General features: G+C 39.6%; 1 protein-coding gene and 1 long non-coding RNA gene across 7 annotated transcripts in view; one reads left to right on the forward strand and one right to left on the reverse strand.

Moving 5' to 3' along the window:
* Window positions 1-737: 737 nt before the first annotated feature.
* LOC146445214 (uncharacterized) lies at window positions 738-8,156 on the reverse strand. The gene is made up of 3 exons (XR_014854077.1): window positions 4,381-8,156; window positions 3,074-3,211; window positions 738-1,290 (listed from the first exon to the last, which is right to left on the reverse strand). It is a non-coding gene; the product is annotated as an uncharacterized LOC146445214 (long non-coding RNA).
* A 1,330-nt stretch (window positions 8,157-9,486) lies between these two features.
* The window catches only part of WARS2 (tryptophanyl tRNA synthetase 2, mitochondrial), a 45,050-nt gene continuing 37,986 nt past the window's right edge, over window positions 9,487-16,550 (forward strand). The window contains exons 1-3 of one of the 6 annotated variants that reach the window (XM_085069657.1): window positions 9,940-10,105; window positions 10,186-10,257; window positions 10,725-10,792. Coding sequence is in view for 3 of the 6 variants with exons in the window: in XM_085069635.1 (XP_084925761.1) it covers window positions 10,180-10,257 (78 nt within the window). In the remaining 3 variants the exon portion in view is untranslated. Of the gene's footprint in view, window positions 9,611-9,939; window positions 10,121-10,178; window positions 10,258-10,724; window positions 10,793-16,550 lie in introns of those variants that run through there. The other 5 variants (XM_085069649.1, XM_085069644.1, XM_085069671.1 and 2 more) reach the window with 5 other exon arrangements.

A 16,550-nucleotide genomic window follows, 5' to 3' on the forward strand; every position in this document is an offset into this window, starting at 1 on the left:
TACAAGGACACTGAAATGGCCATAGGTATAATGATAAAGGGGTTTGGTTTCAGTCTTATAATGATAAAGGGGTTTGGTGGCATGGTTAAGACTTCTGCTCAAGAGAGCATTTTCTGCTATGAAGAATAATGGCAGCAAATAACTGTTCATCCTATGGAACTGTAAATGTACGAGTATGGAGATCTGGAGGTTTATGTACAAGGGATTTTAACAGATTACAGTTTGACTTGGGTGAGTAAGCTGTGATTTTAATTATCTGAACAGTTTGAATTCCTGTTAAGAGAGGTCTCGACAATTTATTTCCGTGGCTCGTAATGCTTGTTTTCAAAAATAATAACAACATTCCTACAGTATGGCTTGTGCAAAATTATTGATGATGTTTGCCCTCAAATTTTGTCATCTTTTATAATATTTTCTTTTACTAAATGCATGTTTCAGAGGCAATAAAATACTCTAGAGTTAGGTACAATTTTCAACAACTCAGGCATGCTTTGTTGATGATTCTTTACTCCCCATGAAAAAAAAGTGCATTCTCCTTAGCAATACAATGCATATGGTTTGATTACAAATTTTGCAGTAACTTCAAAAATGTATTTGAATATATTGATTTATTTAGAGATGAAAAATGAACCACCCATTTTTAGACCCTTCTTTATCTCCGATCTTGTTAAAAAATAATAGATAGTTCATAGAGCCAAGAGTTTATGAGGAAGAAGGCTGCCCAGCAAAAAGGGAGGGACGGTGGAAAAATATAACATTTTCATAGACAAAATGCTTATTATTCTGTGACAAAAATTGTTTCCTATTAAAACCATCAAACAAGAATTTTGTTCACTTAGTTTTTAAGGTGGAGTCAAGGCAACCAAAAGAGAGAGCAGCAAAAAGGACTCCAACCTCCCCTAAAAACTGGCTAAGAGCTCTGCTAGCTCACACAAAAGTAGAACTCTTCGTAACCTTGCGCAAACACTTCATTTCATTTCCTTCTTGTAATTAAGCTGGTTTGTTTTGGGTATTTTTCCTGTGGCATGTAGTCTCCTTTTCCCTCAGGCAGGGCTGAGAGGCTCCTGGGTGGACCACTGCCTCTCTTCACCGTGGCTGCTGCTCCCCAGTGCTCCGCGTGAGCCTCAGCTGGTGGCCACGTCGAGAAGGCTTTTCCCCATTGTTCCCAACGGGGTCTGTCTTTTATGATGCCTCACAGTATAGGCAGCCACTATCTCCCCTGAGGGCAACGGCAGTTTCTGTTTCATGGAGAACAATGGATGATGGTGGCCAGTCCAAAAGGGAACAACTCTGCATGGGGGGGAAAACAACAACAACAACAACAACAAAACAACTGTTAGTTACAAAAAGCACCAGCAAGTATGGCCATTCATATGAAGCTTCTGGGAGGAAAGCACCTATTGTGCCAGGTCCTCTTTACAGGCAAGCTGAGAGGAAGGTGAGAGGCAGCATGTTTGTCTTCTGCACCAAAGGGGAAACCAGGAGCACTCTCCCTGCAGGAGTGATGGAGAGGAAAGCAGACATGGGAACTCTCTGAGTTGGGGGCACAAGATAAGCAAGTGGTCACTCCAGCAGAATTAAGTACCACTTTGGCATACAAGGGGAGAAGAATCGTGTGAGCCTGGGAAGTTCCTCATATTCGCGGGATAAAGCCAATACAAGGGAAACAAGGGGGTATGAAAAATAATTGATGGTGAGGGGTGACAAATCTGGAGGAATTTGGAGTGCAGAAAGCAAAGGGGTGCTAGAGTCTGCTTCAGAAGCCTTTCACTGCTCTGATGAAACAAAGCAGCTGCAAAGCCAGTCAAAGTGTCCCATAAACCATAGGTGGTTTGTGCTCCCCAGATGGGAACACGATAGTCAATAACATAGCCATGAAAGTGCACATAAAAGGTAAAATAAAAAAGCAAAACAACTTTGAAAAACTTTGTCTAGGAGTGTTATTAAATAATACATTAACACATATGAGTGATATTATAACAACTCTGCATTTTATGTACTTTATTCTTTCCAGAAATACACATGGCTGTGCCATAACTACATTTTTTGAAAAGAGTTTATTTTGGTACTTCATGGTAGTCTTATTTTTTAGATTAACATAAAATAATCAGTAAAGCATATATTGAAGTGTACATTAACTGGATGTTAAATCATTACCCGTTCAACAGGTGTTAAGCCCCTGCTCTCATTTTAGCAATTAGCATTTTTATTAACAACAAGGAAGAAAATAGGAAAGTGCTGCTAATAAAGTTTGCAGATCATACACATCTTGGTGGAATGATAAACTACACTGAGCTAGTTAGACACAGCTGGGTTGTTTGGTAGGAAGGGGAACTCATTCAAGCAATGAGTCTGAACACACATAAATGGGGAAGGTCACACCCCTGGAAACTCAAAAACCTGTCATCTTTACAAATTGTGGGACTGTGGAAAACAATGACACTGAAACTGATAGAGATTATACAAAAAGATACGAGCTCAGTTTGGTGCAGCAGCTAACACTATTCTCAAATACATAAATGCTATTTATTGTTCTATCGATCTGTGCATCATCTGCAAACTTTCTCAGTAAAGCTTCTTTTTTTTTTAGCAAATCTTTGAGTAGAAGCAGATGAATGATAATGAGAATAGCAACAGTATTGCAGCACATTTTAGTGCTTACCCTGAACAGAAGAACTTGAAAAGCTGAAAAGATTAAGGAGTCACGATTGTAATTTAAAATGTGTAAAGCCTATTTTACAACAGTTTGGCTGAAAAAAAAAGGAAGTCCATGCTGTTTCTTTAAGAAACAAAAATAAAAACATTGATTATAAGGGGACAAGATTTCTTAAAGTAAAACGTGTTTTAGCTTAAACAGTGTGGTTACATTGTTTAGAAAAACAATGAGGTTACACAATCTAAAACTGGAAAGTAAAATTAGACAAATTTATATTGGAACTAGGGCATACTTAATAGAAACTGGAACAATTTATAAAAATAAATAATAGGGTTTACATCAATGTCTTTACATAAGTGTCTGGTGCCTAATGACACTCAATTTAAATGCAAATTAGGTGAAAAGATCTCTCTGTACCCTGCTCTCACATCTTAAGGATCCTTATTCCAACAACCAGGAGGAAGGATTCACTTCTTTATTCTTTCTAGATTGTCTTCTGAGTACCTCGGACAGACTTGTAAGTCACAGGCAAATGCTCACACTGTAATACATCCTCTAGAGAAAGTGAGAGAGATGTCACGTTAATTGCCACTGCAAACAGCCAACGGTGAGTTCCCTTACTAAACTGAACAACCAGAGTTACAAAGCACAGGTTCAGACTGTGAATTCCTACCTATTCCTGAATTTTCCAAATCTGCTTGCTTTCAAGATTTTTCTAACAAGCAAGTTCTTAAATTTGCCAAGCTTATTTTGAAACTTTAAAGCTTTATGTTTTCTTCATTGTTTTTCTTTTAATTCTAGTATTAATATTTGAAGCTCTGAGTTTTTAATATGTTCACGAGTATGGAAACATCAGTTGTATATACATGAAGGAGATTTAGCAGGTTAGGTAAATTATTATGAGACAGAAGACCAACTTCATTAATAATGTTGCCCAAAGTAAAACTTCTACTTGGAGATGTCCTTCCACCTTGGAAAGGAAGAATCACTGCTGCATACCAGCAAAAGCCTCCTCAGTGCCCAAGACAATTACAAATAAAGAACCAGTCCAAATGATGATTCTATCAAATTGTTTCCCAAATTTGTTCCAGTTTTGCAAACAACAGATCTCTGGGTTCAGTGGGGTGAGGGAGTACATGAATCTAGCACAGTGTATTTTGGGTGATATTTGCACTGATGCATATTAGTAAATTGAAGCTTCAAAAGGAGGGCATTTATGCTGGAGATAGGAAGGTCTCAGGGCAGCCTCTAAACCAATAAATTTCCTTCTTTCCAGGGCTAAATTCCTCTAAGAATACCAACAAGTATAAGAAAGTACTGTATATCTGGCTTCAAGTGCTTCTTACATCTTTTCTCTCCTTTTCCAGTCTTGTGTTCTTTGAAAGGAGACAGATAAGGATGATACCACAGCAGTAATTTTTTTCCTTGTGAAATTTGTTTACATTGCGGTTTTAGTTTTTCTTTTTCCTGTGGATTTCATTTCACTTATATAGGGTAAGTATGTCCCTTCACCATTTTTAATGACAGTCCCTAAGAACACATATCTGGACAGCAATATTTGCATATAAAATACAGTTTCAGATACAAAAGAGGGGAATTATTAAAAGCATTGCTTATGCTACGTCCAAAAATTTGTTAAGCATATTAAAGATATACAGTAAGATAGCTCTCTGCTGGGAACAATGATTGAAGGTCTCCTCAGACATCCAGGCTCTATTACTCACCGGATATAATAGCAGAATTGGCTTTTCTATTTACTGTAGTAAAGCAACCTTGTCTATAAACTCCTTATTGCTGCAAACCAAAGGTGTGTGTCTGGGGAGGGCAAGCTTTTCCCCTTGATGTTCCAGGACATGGAAATACAATCCTTTTTCAGACACAGATGTTTGCAATAGAAAACTTTCACTCTGCTCTCTTCTGTTTTTAATCTGCTCATGACAGGAAACACAGATTCAAAATGAATGTAAAGAACACAGTCACCATAACTGATGATAATACAAAAGAACACGTAGGAAAGGTTTCTTTTTCCCAACATATTATAGAGAGAAAAGGTTTACAGATTCCAGAAGATTCTAGGTGGTTTTATTTCTCAGTGGCTACCAAGACAGTGTTTTTCTATTAACTTCAGAGGATACAGCTCTCTGCAATGCTTAGATACTACCAACAGTTTCAGCACACAAGACAGTACAACTCTTCTTCATGCTCTCTGCCATATCTTCAGTACTTCCAAGTGACTACCCTGCTAAAGTTTCACTTAACAACAGATGTGTAAAAATGGCCAAAGATTCTTCCATAGCATGTGTAAAATACAAAATGAAACAGGTAAGAGTAATTGATTCACCCTCTTCAGCCAGCCTTGCTGCTAACCTCTAGGCTCTCAAGAATTTTAGAGATGTGTTTTTAAACTATGCCAGCCCACACATCTCGAGTGAAGATCTTTATGTATGACAGTGTCAAAGGTTTGACTGGACTCTTTCCTGCTCTGTTTGGTTGCCTGTTCAAAATTCTCCTCTCTGTTCTTCATATCACAACCTACCTGGTCTCCCTTCCTTGCCTTCTCCAGTTTGCCTAAATCCCCTTTCCTTGCTCTTTCATTCAGGCAGTACCTTGCTAATGACATCCTTCACTTGAAAAGCAACAATATTTGCATGTTGATTACTGCAAATTCATTTACCACTCTGTGTGTCATGCATTCTTTGATCTGTGTCCACTTTTTTTTAACTGTGAGCTATTTGGAGCAGGGACTATCATATGGTATCTGGTGTGTGCTTGAGCAATGCACAGCACAAAGGCATCCTATCTTAGACAGTATCTTAGCAATGCTGTAGCAAACAATAAAAACAATTATAATTACCCCTCCCACAAACTACATTAAAATACATTATAAAACAATCAAAAATTGAGAAATGACAGCATCAAACCTGTGATTTAACTGATTTCCCTCTCTTCTTCTGTGATACTGTCTCCTAGTTATATCATAGTATATTTTTTCTGCAGAGAAGGTCTTGCTTCATTGAGTATTGTTGATTTTTAAAATACTATTTTTCATCCAAAATGGTGCATAAATCTTTCTTACCATTGGATTTCCGGTCATAATCCCTTCATTAAGTAGAAAGTTAGTAATTTCCTTTTACATTTTTCTTTGTTACTTTTATCAGAGGATGTGAATGATTCAAGAGTATTAGTGAAATTATTTTGACAACTCTGACTTGAATAGCTGTTACTCTACTTTAAATGTTGAGATAAAGCACAAATAGGTCAAGCAAAAAATATAAATCTTACATGTTAAATTAATAGACATAGGTTCTAATATTTTAGGCTCTTTCATGTTTTTAGCATAAAGTATACTGGAAGCACAGTAACAAAAAAAATAGCTTTTAACTAGGAGTGCACAAAATTTCTGATAATCTTTCAGGTAAGCAACAAAAAATATTTTAGTGTACATGATTTTCACAGTGGCAAGGAATAAACTCAGGTTTTCAAAATTTATTCAGGTTTATGAACAATTCTTCCATTTTACACTCTGCTGCCAAAACCCAAACAACTTCTGTGTTAGCTAAGAGAAGGAGATTGTGCAAAAAACTCTCTATACACCCCTAAATAATCCCCAGGACCCTGACTGACATTGTAGACCAGCTAAGGCTGGGTCCTATATAAAGCACTGCCTCTTCAAGGTTTCATGAAAATAAAAGTTTTGTGGGCTGTAGCCCAGATACAGAGGTCTTCCTACATGGAAAAAAAGAAACACAGACTTTCTGTTCTGCTTCTAGAACTCCCTGCATCTTCACTAATTAAATAACTGAGCATGTGCCCAGCCTTTTCTTAAATAATTTCACAGCTATTATGTGTAGTTTTTTTCCTCGTTTTGCAATATACCTTTTTAAGCATGGAAACCCAAAGTGGACTTAGAATTTTCTGACTGGTACCCCAGTACTAAAAAATTTACTATTTGAGCTACTGGACAGCATTAGCAAATAGATTTGCTCGTCCAACACAATCTCTAAACCTTTTGCAGAGCCACTGCATCCCATGGGACACATGCTGATCTGAAAGACTTGCTCCAAAACTCGTTTCTAAGTCAACGTCAGTTTGTTGGTATTAAAAACAGAATATTGCACTGGTGATATTTTGACTGAGTTCTGGTTCACCAAATTTTCCTGATTTGGGCTCTGTAGCAAATTCCTCACATCTCAACAGTCTTGAATGGATTCATAATGTGCATTGGAATAATATGGGTAGGGGGAAAATGTCTAGGAATAATACATGAAAAAGGTCAGAGGTGTTCTGGCAGCAGCAAGAGATTTCAGAAGTAAATAAATATTAGCAGTGACTCTTTCTCCTCTCCTAATTTGGCTATCTCTTAGGATGAAAGCTGTCTCATCTTCTCTGGGATTCTCAAGCTAACCTCCTTCTGATCTCACCCACCTTGCACATTCACAGCACTTCCCCTCTCTGCCTGCACCAGGAATATCTCATGCTTATTCTGCCCCTGCTAGATTTCTGTTATAGCAGTGGCCTCTTCTTGTGTTAAAGAGCTCTTGTAAATACTGAGTTTTTTTGTTGTTATTCAGCTTTGGGTTTAATAAAGACTTAAAAGTAATAACTCAGGCTCAGCTCTGATTAAAGAAAAAAAATTCAACTTCAATTCGACTTTTTACTTTGGTTTCAATTTGACTTTAAAACATGCTTTGCTTTAATAGATTCCTATTATCTGCATGATCATGATGATTTTAGTGTTATTTACAAGTCTGTCAATATTTGTGTCAATGGTACATTTCAACATTAATCATTCACTATCTATTTCCGGATTACCAGCAGCAGTACTGAGCAGGGAAATGCACAAGTCACCATAAAACTCTACTATCACAAGTACTTTTGAAGACCTGTCACCTGATCAGCCCTTAGTCATTTCATGTATTATGTTTATCAGAATACTCTGCGATACTAAGTCAAAGGTACTACAAAAGTCTAAAAACTATCACCTTTTACTGTTCCATTTATTAACTCAAATTCTAATAACCAAATTCCAGTAAGTGAGCACTAATGCTTTTAAAGTGGTATTAACTATATCTTCATTCTTTAGTTTTTTATTGCTGAATTCTACATCGCTTTTTTCTTCAAAATTTTGCCTCAAACCAAAGTTTGACTTACTGATTTGTAACCACATTGTAATATTTATTAGATGCTGAAAGCTTTCTCCCTGGTAAACATGCAGGAAAAGAGTTTTGTTTTAAATTGTTTGCAACTGAAAAACTGTCTTAACATTTTCTTATCACATTATCTCAATTTTATTTGCAACTTTTTGAAGATTAAGTGCATATTCCATTTGTCTCCAGCATCGCCCTCTTCACAGCATTAGTTTAAGACAACTCTACCTACTCCAATTAGTTTCCAAAAGAGAACAGTTCTAAAAGAGTCCCCAAAAGAGAACAGAGACTAGGGCATCTGTCCATCCCTCCCACCATCAGCATTCACTTGATGCTCCACTGATATCACATCTTCAGTCACATCTTCAGTCTTCAATATCACATTTGTGGAGCAGCCATAGGCTCTTGTCCAACCATTTTTTGGTCTTAGGACTGGAAAATCTAAAAACACATTCAATTTTTCAGTTTCTATGCTGATGTTTCCCACAACAATCTTCACATCACTTTGGCCTAGATATGTTCTCAAAAATGGCTAACACATTTTTGCTGAAACACTGGATAAAAACGTCACACAAAGATGAACATCACACAGACATTTTCAGCTCAAACTATGAAAAATATTTATAATGATGACAAAAAATGTATGTACAATTTCTGGGTTCAAGTTAAAGTTTTTAAAAATTAAACTCGATTTTTTACAGTTTGTATTATAGCAGCGCCTGAAAAGGTAGATTACGCTCTTATGAACTAAGTACTCTTCATGCATGGTTTTAAAATACAAAAATTGCCACTAACAAATGCATCAAAATAAAAATAAATGCGGAGTTATGTTAATTTAACTACTTCCAGTTTTAGGGTTAGGAACATTCCATGATAATATCCTCAGTGACAGGGTTGGAGTGGGTTACTGGAAATAATCACTGTTACAGTGCACAGCGCCGCTGCTTACAGACCTACAAGTGCACCTTCTTTGCTGATGAATGGTTTGTTTTCCTAAACTCTGCAGCAGTAGATTCTCACAGTCATTGTCCCAGATGTTTCCAGACCTGCAGATGAGCTGTGGTTCACATCACCCAAATGCTGGTAACAACAGTTTTGTGGCTTCCCAGCCCGGGGAGTTGAACTGGGTAGAAATTAACTAGGGAGAATCGTGGCACCTTTCGCAGAGGAGATGACAGGAAGGACTGACAACTTCTTCAAGAGCGTGTCAAACCTCATGAGTAACTTGGGTGTTCCTTGCTTTGGTTCTGTTAGCGGGTGCAATGGCAGAGACATTGGGGCAATGAGACAATGGGCACAAAGACGGGACTCGGGGACACGCTGTGTGTCAGGTGAAGTACGCGAGCTGCTTCTGCCTCGGCTTTCGGGCACAGCAGGGCAGACTGAGCAGCTTTTTGGGGTTTTCAGTCGGGGCTGACTTTAACTAGTTAGGCAGGACGGACTAGTTAGGCTCCGTGGGAAAGCTGGGCACGGCCAGGCGGCCGGAGGGGCGCAGGGATCGAGGAGGCCTCGGAGGAGAGGCGCTGCCGTTTCAAGGGCATCCTGCAGGTGAAGCACGAGCCGTGGAAAACGGGAGCCGACGCCCTTCCCAGCGCCGAGGCCCCGTGCCAAGGCCGCCGCCAGCGCCGCCCCTTCCCGGTAACCGCGCCCTCCCAGCGGCGGCCCGGCACCGCGCCTGCGCCCTCCGCGCCGCGGGACATGCGCGGATCCTGCCGGCCTCCCTCCCCCCCGCCTCTTCCTTCCCGCCTTTGCCATGGCGACACCGAGCGGCCTGATCCGGGCCCTGCGCCGCGGGACCCTCGGCCAGGTAACCGGCCGGCGGCATCGCCCCCGTCGCTTCCCGCTGTGCCCGGTTCAGGACGAGCCCCGCGCTCCAGGCGCGGCCGGCCCTGCCGCCATCCCGCCCCGTGCCGCGGGCACGCTCCGCGCATGCGCTGGGCGGGGCGGGGCGGGGCCGGCTCTGGCCGCCCCTGAGGGAGCCGCGCTGGCGGCTCGTCCTGCCCGCGTCGCGCTCCGTCACTGCGATGACCGGCGGCTTCTCGCTGCGAGCCGCATGCCCGCCTCGGCCCTCCCGCTTCCCGGCGGCTTCTCGCTGCGAGCCGCATGCCCGCCCCGGCCCTCCCGCTTCCCGGCGGCTTCTCGCTGCGAGCCGCATGCCCAGCCCGGCCCTCCCGCTGCCCGGCTGGGTCTCGCTGGCTCCTCAGCCGCAGGGGCTTTGGCTCCGCGGGGCACTGGGGGAGCGGGAGGGAGGGATGCCTGAGCCGGCAGGTTCCGGTGTCCTGGTGGTCATGCAAGCGCTGAGGTACCGCTGGGCAATGTGAGAGAGTTCAGCGTTGGTCTTTATTTCTTCCCTAATGTAATACCTTCTGGTTTTAAATGCAGCTACTGGCTACAAACTCCTGTCTTGTTCAGCAGGAAGGAAAAAGCCCAAAGCGCATAGGTGTCGGGATGGATGTATGTCAGCCCCTCACCTTGGTCCTTGCACAACTTCAGTGGGGTGTAGTAGTGTTTAAATTTCTTTAGCACATTTGGGATTTTCATGGTAATCATAAGGAGCATTCCCCCCTCTCGTTCCTCCCCATTCTATTAGAAAATTTAAATAAACAAGTGACTACATGGATTGTGTTTGGGAAGATAACCCTAAGCAATCAGCCAAGTTCGGTAGGTATGTAGTCAGTGACTTTGCAGGCAGCCTCCTTTGTAAAGCTGTATGTCTATAAATGGCTTGGCTTAGCAATCTAAATTTTTGTGTAGCTTGCAGCCTTGCTTTTAAAATGAATGGAAGAATTTGATGACAATAATACTAACATTGCATCATTTTAGAGGATGTTTTCCCTGGTTGGACAATTGGCTTTTTCATGAAAATCTTGCTCTGTGCATGTAATCCAAATCCTGAGCTGTATGGTATGTTTAAATAATAGAATACATTATTCAGATTGGGTGTCAGGGTAGATATGTCTCATGTTGCTTGTGAGAAGAAATAAATAGGGTAAGTAGAAGATTAAAGATGCCTTTCCGTTTCTTGGTGTAATCTGTATTGTCTGTGAATTTGGAGCTAGTGAGTTCTGTTACCCTCAGCCATGGAGTTGATATTCTGAGCACATGAAGCTGTAGCACACTAACAAAAAGTTGGTGTATATACTGGTGAATCTGGGTAAACTGCATGTTGCAGTACTGTTTTGGAAGTAGGGTTTTTTAAATTGTTTAACAAATCAAGGCATATTTCATTACTTTCTAAAACAGTTAATACCATGCAGATGACTTTGAATCTGCCATTTCTATTCAGGAGGTAGAGTGAAAGCAAAAGAGGAAGAACCTGTTATCCCATATGAAGCTTTGATAACTGATACTTTACTTAATAACTGTGTTCTTTCTACTAGTTGTTAGTGTGAAGCAGAAGTAAGGTTTCTACTTATATTTTTTTATCTCAGAATTCATTTACATATAAGACTACATTGAATTGTGACAATATAGAAGATCTAAAGAATCTTGATATGGCATACTCGATAAGCTTGTTGGATGTTTCCATGTCTTGAGGGGCTTTGATTTAATTTCACTTACATGTCCCTATATCTTCCTAGGTTTCTAACACGTAAAATTTGAACAGTTACACTGTCCCTGTAATATGTTGCCAAAGCAGGTCTTGCAAAAATACCTCAAATCATTCATTTTTTAGAACTCAGAAGTTCCTCATAAAATATTGAAAGGATTTGAATATGCTTATCTTTCCTGATGCAGATAAAGAAATCTACTCTGAGTGAGCATGTCTCATGTTGTATTTTAATATTTACCCTGATACGCATTTCTGTGCCACCTCTGAGTCACCTGTCAGGTCAAGACTACTTACCAGGTTTTTATCACCTGGTTGCTGTTGCTATTGATGTCCTTAGGTATGATAGGTCTGAGGATGTGCTTCCTTCTTGTTACTCTTTAAATGTTTTCATTTAAAAAAAAAGCACAAAGTTAGTTTTGGTGCACAGACTCACAGAATATTTTGAGTTGGAAGGGACACACAAGGATCATCGAGTCCAACTCTTAAGTGAAGCCCCATATGGGGATTGAGACCACAACCCTGGCATTGTTATCACTGCGCTCTGACCACCTTTGTGTAGCTTCAGATCACCCACCCTCAAGGAACAGTGGTCATTTAAGTTGTTCCTCTTTTGAATTGGTTTGGAATAGGTTTGAATTTGCGAGTCCAGTATGTTGTGGGATTTTGTCACTTTTCACTCTCACTTTAAGTGTCCTCTTAAGTCTATCTGGAAAGAATTGGACTGGAATTGAAGTGTTATTTACAGTGCATCTTCAAAAGAATTTAGGGGGGCAAATGGCTTCCTTATTTATGCTGTTCCTGTTTCCAGACTGGACTCGGAAGTGGTTCAGCTTCTACAGTAGATAGCCTGGGACAGATCATGTATTTGCTGCCTGCTGATGAGGAATGTTCAGATTTCAAGCTGGAAAAGTGTTTGCCTTCAAGCTTGAGCAGTATGTCCACTGGCACCTCATGGTTTTGATGTTTAAGTGTTTGATAATGCAGTCATAGTCACTAGAAGACATAATTTATGTGGTTTCAGCTGTAATGCACAGTTCATCACTGTGCTGGGTTTACCATGCTGTGGAAAAGTTGCTCTATACTTTTCATTGTATGTATTTCTAGCACACAACTAAAATTTGTAGGGATAATATATGTGGTTAAGAAAAAAGTAATGTTTTGTTGGAGAGATTAATTATGTTTGGGGTATCTTGACTTTTAAGAGCTATTTTAAAATTCCCTGATTTACTGTTCTTCAGTGGTCCCTAAGCCAGGGTTATAGAAAGTCATTTCATCAAGTGTGTTTCTTTGATGACACACTCTTAAAAATGGCAACTACAGGTACTCCAGGGAATTACTGATAAAATTACTAGAAATCCAACTGTGGCATAATCTGTCACAGGAAAATTTAATCTAAAGTGAGTCAGTCAGTTGTTGGTGTATGTCCTGATAAAACATGGATTAGGTTTAGTCCTGGCTGCAAAGGTGAAGTAGAAGAATGGCAAAGTCTTGCTTTTGATTATGTGGTCTCATGCGTCACTGGGTGGCTTTCCAGACACTCAGGTGGAAGTTTACATTTCAATGTTACTTGCCTTCAAGAATTCAGGAGGCTTTGGCATAGTTTTTCTTTTCTAGTATCAAAGTAGTTATCACTCTTACAGTTACTGTAAGAATACTCTAATTGCTTTTCTTCCCAAGAATATCTTTTCAAGAAAACAAGTACTTCTTGTTTTGCTGCCTTCTCTCCTACCCTAGTCCTTCCTCTTTGATAGGATAGCCTTCTCTAGCCTTCACACATGATCTATCACAGTGCCTGTCTTGGTGTTGCTAAGCTGCACATTTTGGTGTTCTACTACTCTTTATCTCTTGTCAACTTTCACAGGAGTGATGTATCAGAAAGTGGATTTTCTTTTAGCTTTATGTGGTACAGAACTGCATCTTCCAGCCATAAGGGTTGGTATTTTTTAACACAAAGTCCTTTTCTCTTTCATGCTAGAATTTAGACTTTTTTTCTGGCACTCAAAGTTGGATTTGCTGTAATGAAACTCAGGACACTGACTCTAGCACACACTATTCAGGTCATACAAAGAAAAAAATGGTTTGAGTCTCACAGTTGTAAGGATGTTTTTCCTACCTTTTGGTGAGTGTTGCACAGAAGACATCTCTGGTGAATGTTTAGTCAAGACCATTGGAAGTACAGGATGTTCAAATCCAATTAATCTTAGCCAATATAGTGGTAATCTTTGCAGCACATTTAGGAATGTAGCTGTTTCTTTACCTGAGTCAATATCTTTAAAAAAATACCACCGTATAAGTCCCTGAATGTAGTTTCTGTGGTTTTCTTTACAGTTCTTGACCAAAGGTGGTGCTAAAATCAAGAGGCATTTACTGCATCTTCCCCTGCTGTGACAGTGTTACGAATCTCAAGGCCAGTTAGACTAATCTGGCATGCTTTACTCTTAACAAATCTACATTTGCTGTTGTTTTCTTCTAGTTATCTTCTAGGGAATTGCAAAAGATGGGTTTTGTTCACTGAGTATTGATGCTAAACAGACTACATCCCAGACTACTCCTCTTTTCCTGTATTTTTGAAGATGGGAATGCCATTTTTCCTTTTTTTGGTCTTCTGATTCTTTGTTGGGCCTCTGTAAATCTCAGTGATTCTGGCCAGTATTGTCAGTACTTTAAGAGGAGATCTTCTGATCATTTGGGTCTGATGAAATTTGATTTACTTTTTTTGAGGAAGTATTGTTCCTTCTGTATTCAGGCCACCTGATCACTCCATTGTTACTGTGCTAGTCATGGTAATGACTGGTTATGTTTCATATTTTTAAACAAAGATGGCTGTGAAAAAGGCAGTTAGATAAAAATTGAAGGGTTGGTTTGGAGAAGACCATTAAAATGTTCTTTCCCCGACTGCAAATTAAATCTTCAGCATTTTTAACTATAGTTACCATATGGGCTCCAGAGAAAGGAAGTAACTGAAATTACCAGACTTTAATCCTTAAGGATTTCAAAGATATCTATGGTGGGAGACAAAGCTCAATTTTTAGTATCATTCAGATGTGTTATGAATGAAATGCAAACGATTTAAAAGTATCCATGTTCCCATCTTGAATTTGTTGCTGTCACATAGGGGTCATTTTGTTAACCATTAATGAAATGAGTCCCCAGGTGCATGTAACAAGCTGCACACATACACAGGTTACTGCAGCAGGTCAACTTCAGAATGCCTGTCCAGACAGTTGTGTGCTGAAATTGATGGATGAGCAGGCAGATTTTTAAGTGCTTGCCCTGGATTTATGATTGTGACAGTCCCCTGTGTTGCATCTCTTTCTTCTAGAAATCATGAAGGTAGGAAGTAGCAAAGTGTTTTTGACTGAGGAAAAAAGCTGAAAATGCAAATACCTGTTAGGCAGCAAAGACCCCTGCTGTATCTTGGTGTCCAGTGTGGGATGGTTCAATGTATTGTAATATACAGGACCTTTAGGAAAAATCTAAGTGATTTGAGAAAGTCTTTCCAATTAAGGTAGGCTCTATGTGGATTCATATTAAGAAAATGGGGCTTTTTTTTTTTTAATTATATCCTATTTTTCTGAATTTTAACATTTTTTTACTGTTGTTATTGGGCACAGATAATAAAAGTTATTTAGTTACTCAGATCCTTACTACTCAGCTGGATTTAGCAACTTAGTCCAGCCTTTGGATTAAACCTCTAGTGTCTTCTGTTCAGGTTGGAATGGAAGTTTTTCCTTATCAGTTGCTTGTTTTTATTGTAATCACTAAATAGTTAAATAAATGAGTAAATAGTAACTAAATAATATTTCATCCTCTAGGGAAACTGGCTTATCTTTCAGATAAAGCAGTGGAATAGTTCTTTATGCAAGAATGAAATCATTAGCTTTTGTATCATTTTCAGAGCTGAAGGTAAGTTAGTATACAGTGAGAAGATACATTTCCTGGGTTTTCACTGGATTTGAGAGAGCTCAGATTCCACACAGATTTATTAGACTTCCAGTTGGAGAGAGGCTTCTTGTAATCTGCCTTGCTTAATGCCTTTTCTCTAGTGGGTTTTGACCACTGTTGTAGCTGCACAGAGAGCCCCCATTGTAGATGGAAATGAAGGATCTTTGAGGCATGAATGGGTCCTATTCATTTCCATAATAGAGTTCTGACAATACAATGTGGCAAACATAGATTGTTGTAGCAGGAAAAAGCCCTTTATTCTGGCATCTTGGCAGGGCTTGGGTAGAGTCCCACCATTCTTTCCCCCTCTGGGCCTTGCTTTCAGTGTCTTGACTAAGCCTGTTTTTTGTCTTGAGGGACTTCTGTTTTTATTAACATGGTTTTTTGCAGTGAGTTTAATGAAAGATGCTACTCTGGCCATCGGGATGTTGAAGATTTGTATAAATTTCTCCAGTGCATATGCTGAACAAGCTTTGTGAGTCAGTCTGTAGCAGAAGACCTCTGTCTCTAGGTAGCAGACTGGGGTCCTGTTTTAATGCTGTTTCATTGGCAGATTGAATTTCCATTTACTAATGCAGCAAGTGCTATTTTTGACACTCAACAATTACTTTTTCCATGACACAAGTTGTGGTTTTGTGCGACTCAAGGGTTAGATGAACAAACACTTTGTGGAATTGACTCATATTTGAGTAGGATCAGAAGTTGAAGTGAAGAAAAACCCCAAATATAATGTCAGTTAAGTCACCTTAGATCTTTTTTTTTTTTAGTTTTGCTGTGTTTGTAATCAATGAATTGAAATTGTTTTCATTTTGGTTATTTGAGCCCTTGACTAACAGTATCATTCTTGGAGTCCCCAGCTCAGACAAATCACATAGCAGATTTTATAATTTTGTGCTGTATCACGCAAATCTGTATATCCACTGGACAGGATTAAATATCTTTTTTTCCCTCAGAGATAGATATCCACCTTGAGAGTGCACTGAAGTTCTCACTGCCTGCAAGAGGAAAGAGATACATATTTGTATATCTGTATACACACACAAGTAGACAATGAAATATATATACTTACTGGTTAGTTTTCCTCGTTCTTGTGCTAAAATGTGATGATTGCTACCAGAAATGAAATGTCTGCTTTTACTTTAACTTCAAATTCTTTGAATTATGCTAGGGCCTGCATCTGCTCCTTGGAGCTGGCCAAAGCAATAGAGTGGTGTAGTTGACCCAGTTGACTCAGTGATGTCTGTACAAT

The sequence above is a fragment of the Lichenostomus cassidix genome, chromosome 1 (genome assembly GCF_008360975.1).
Source record: "Lichenostomus cassidix isolate B80296 chromosome 1, HeHo_3.0, whole genome shotgun sequence".
Lineage (NCBI taxonomy): Eukaryota > Metazoa > Chordata > Aves > Passeriformes > Meliphagidae > Lichenostomus > Lichenostomus cassidix.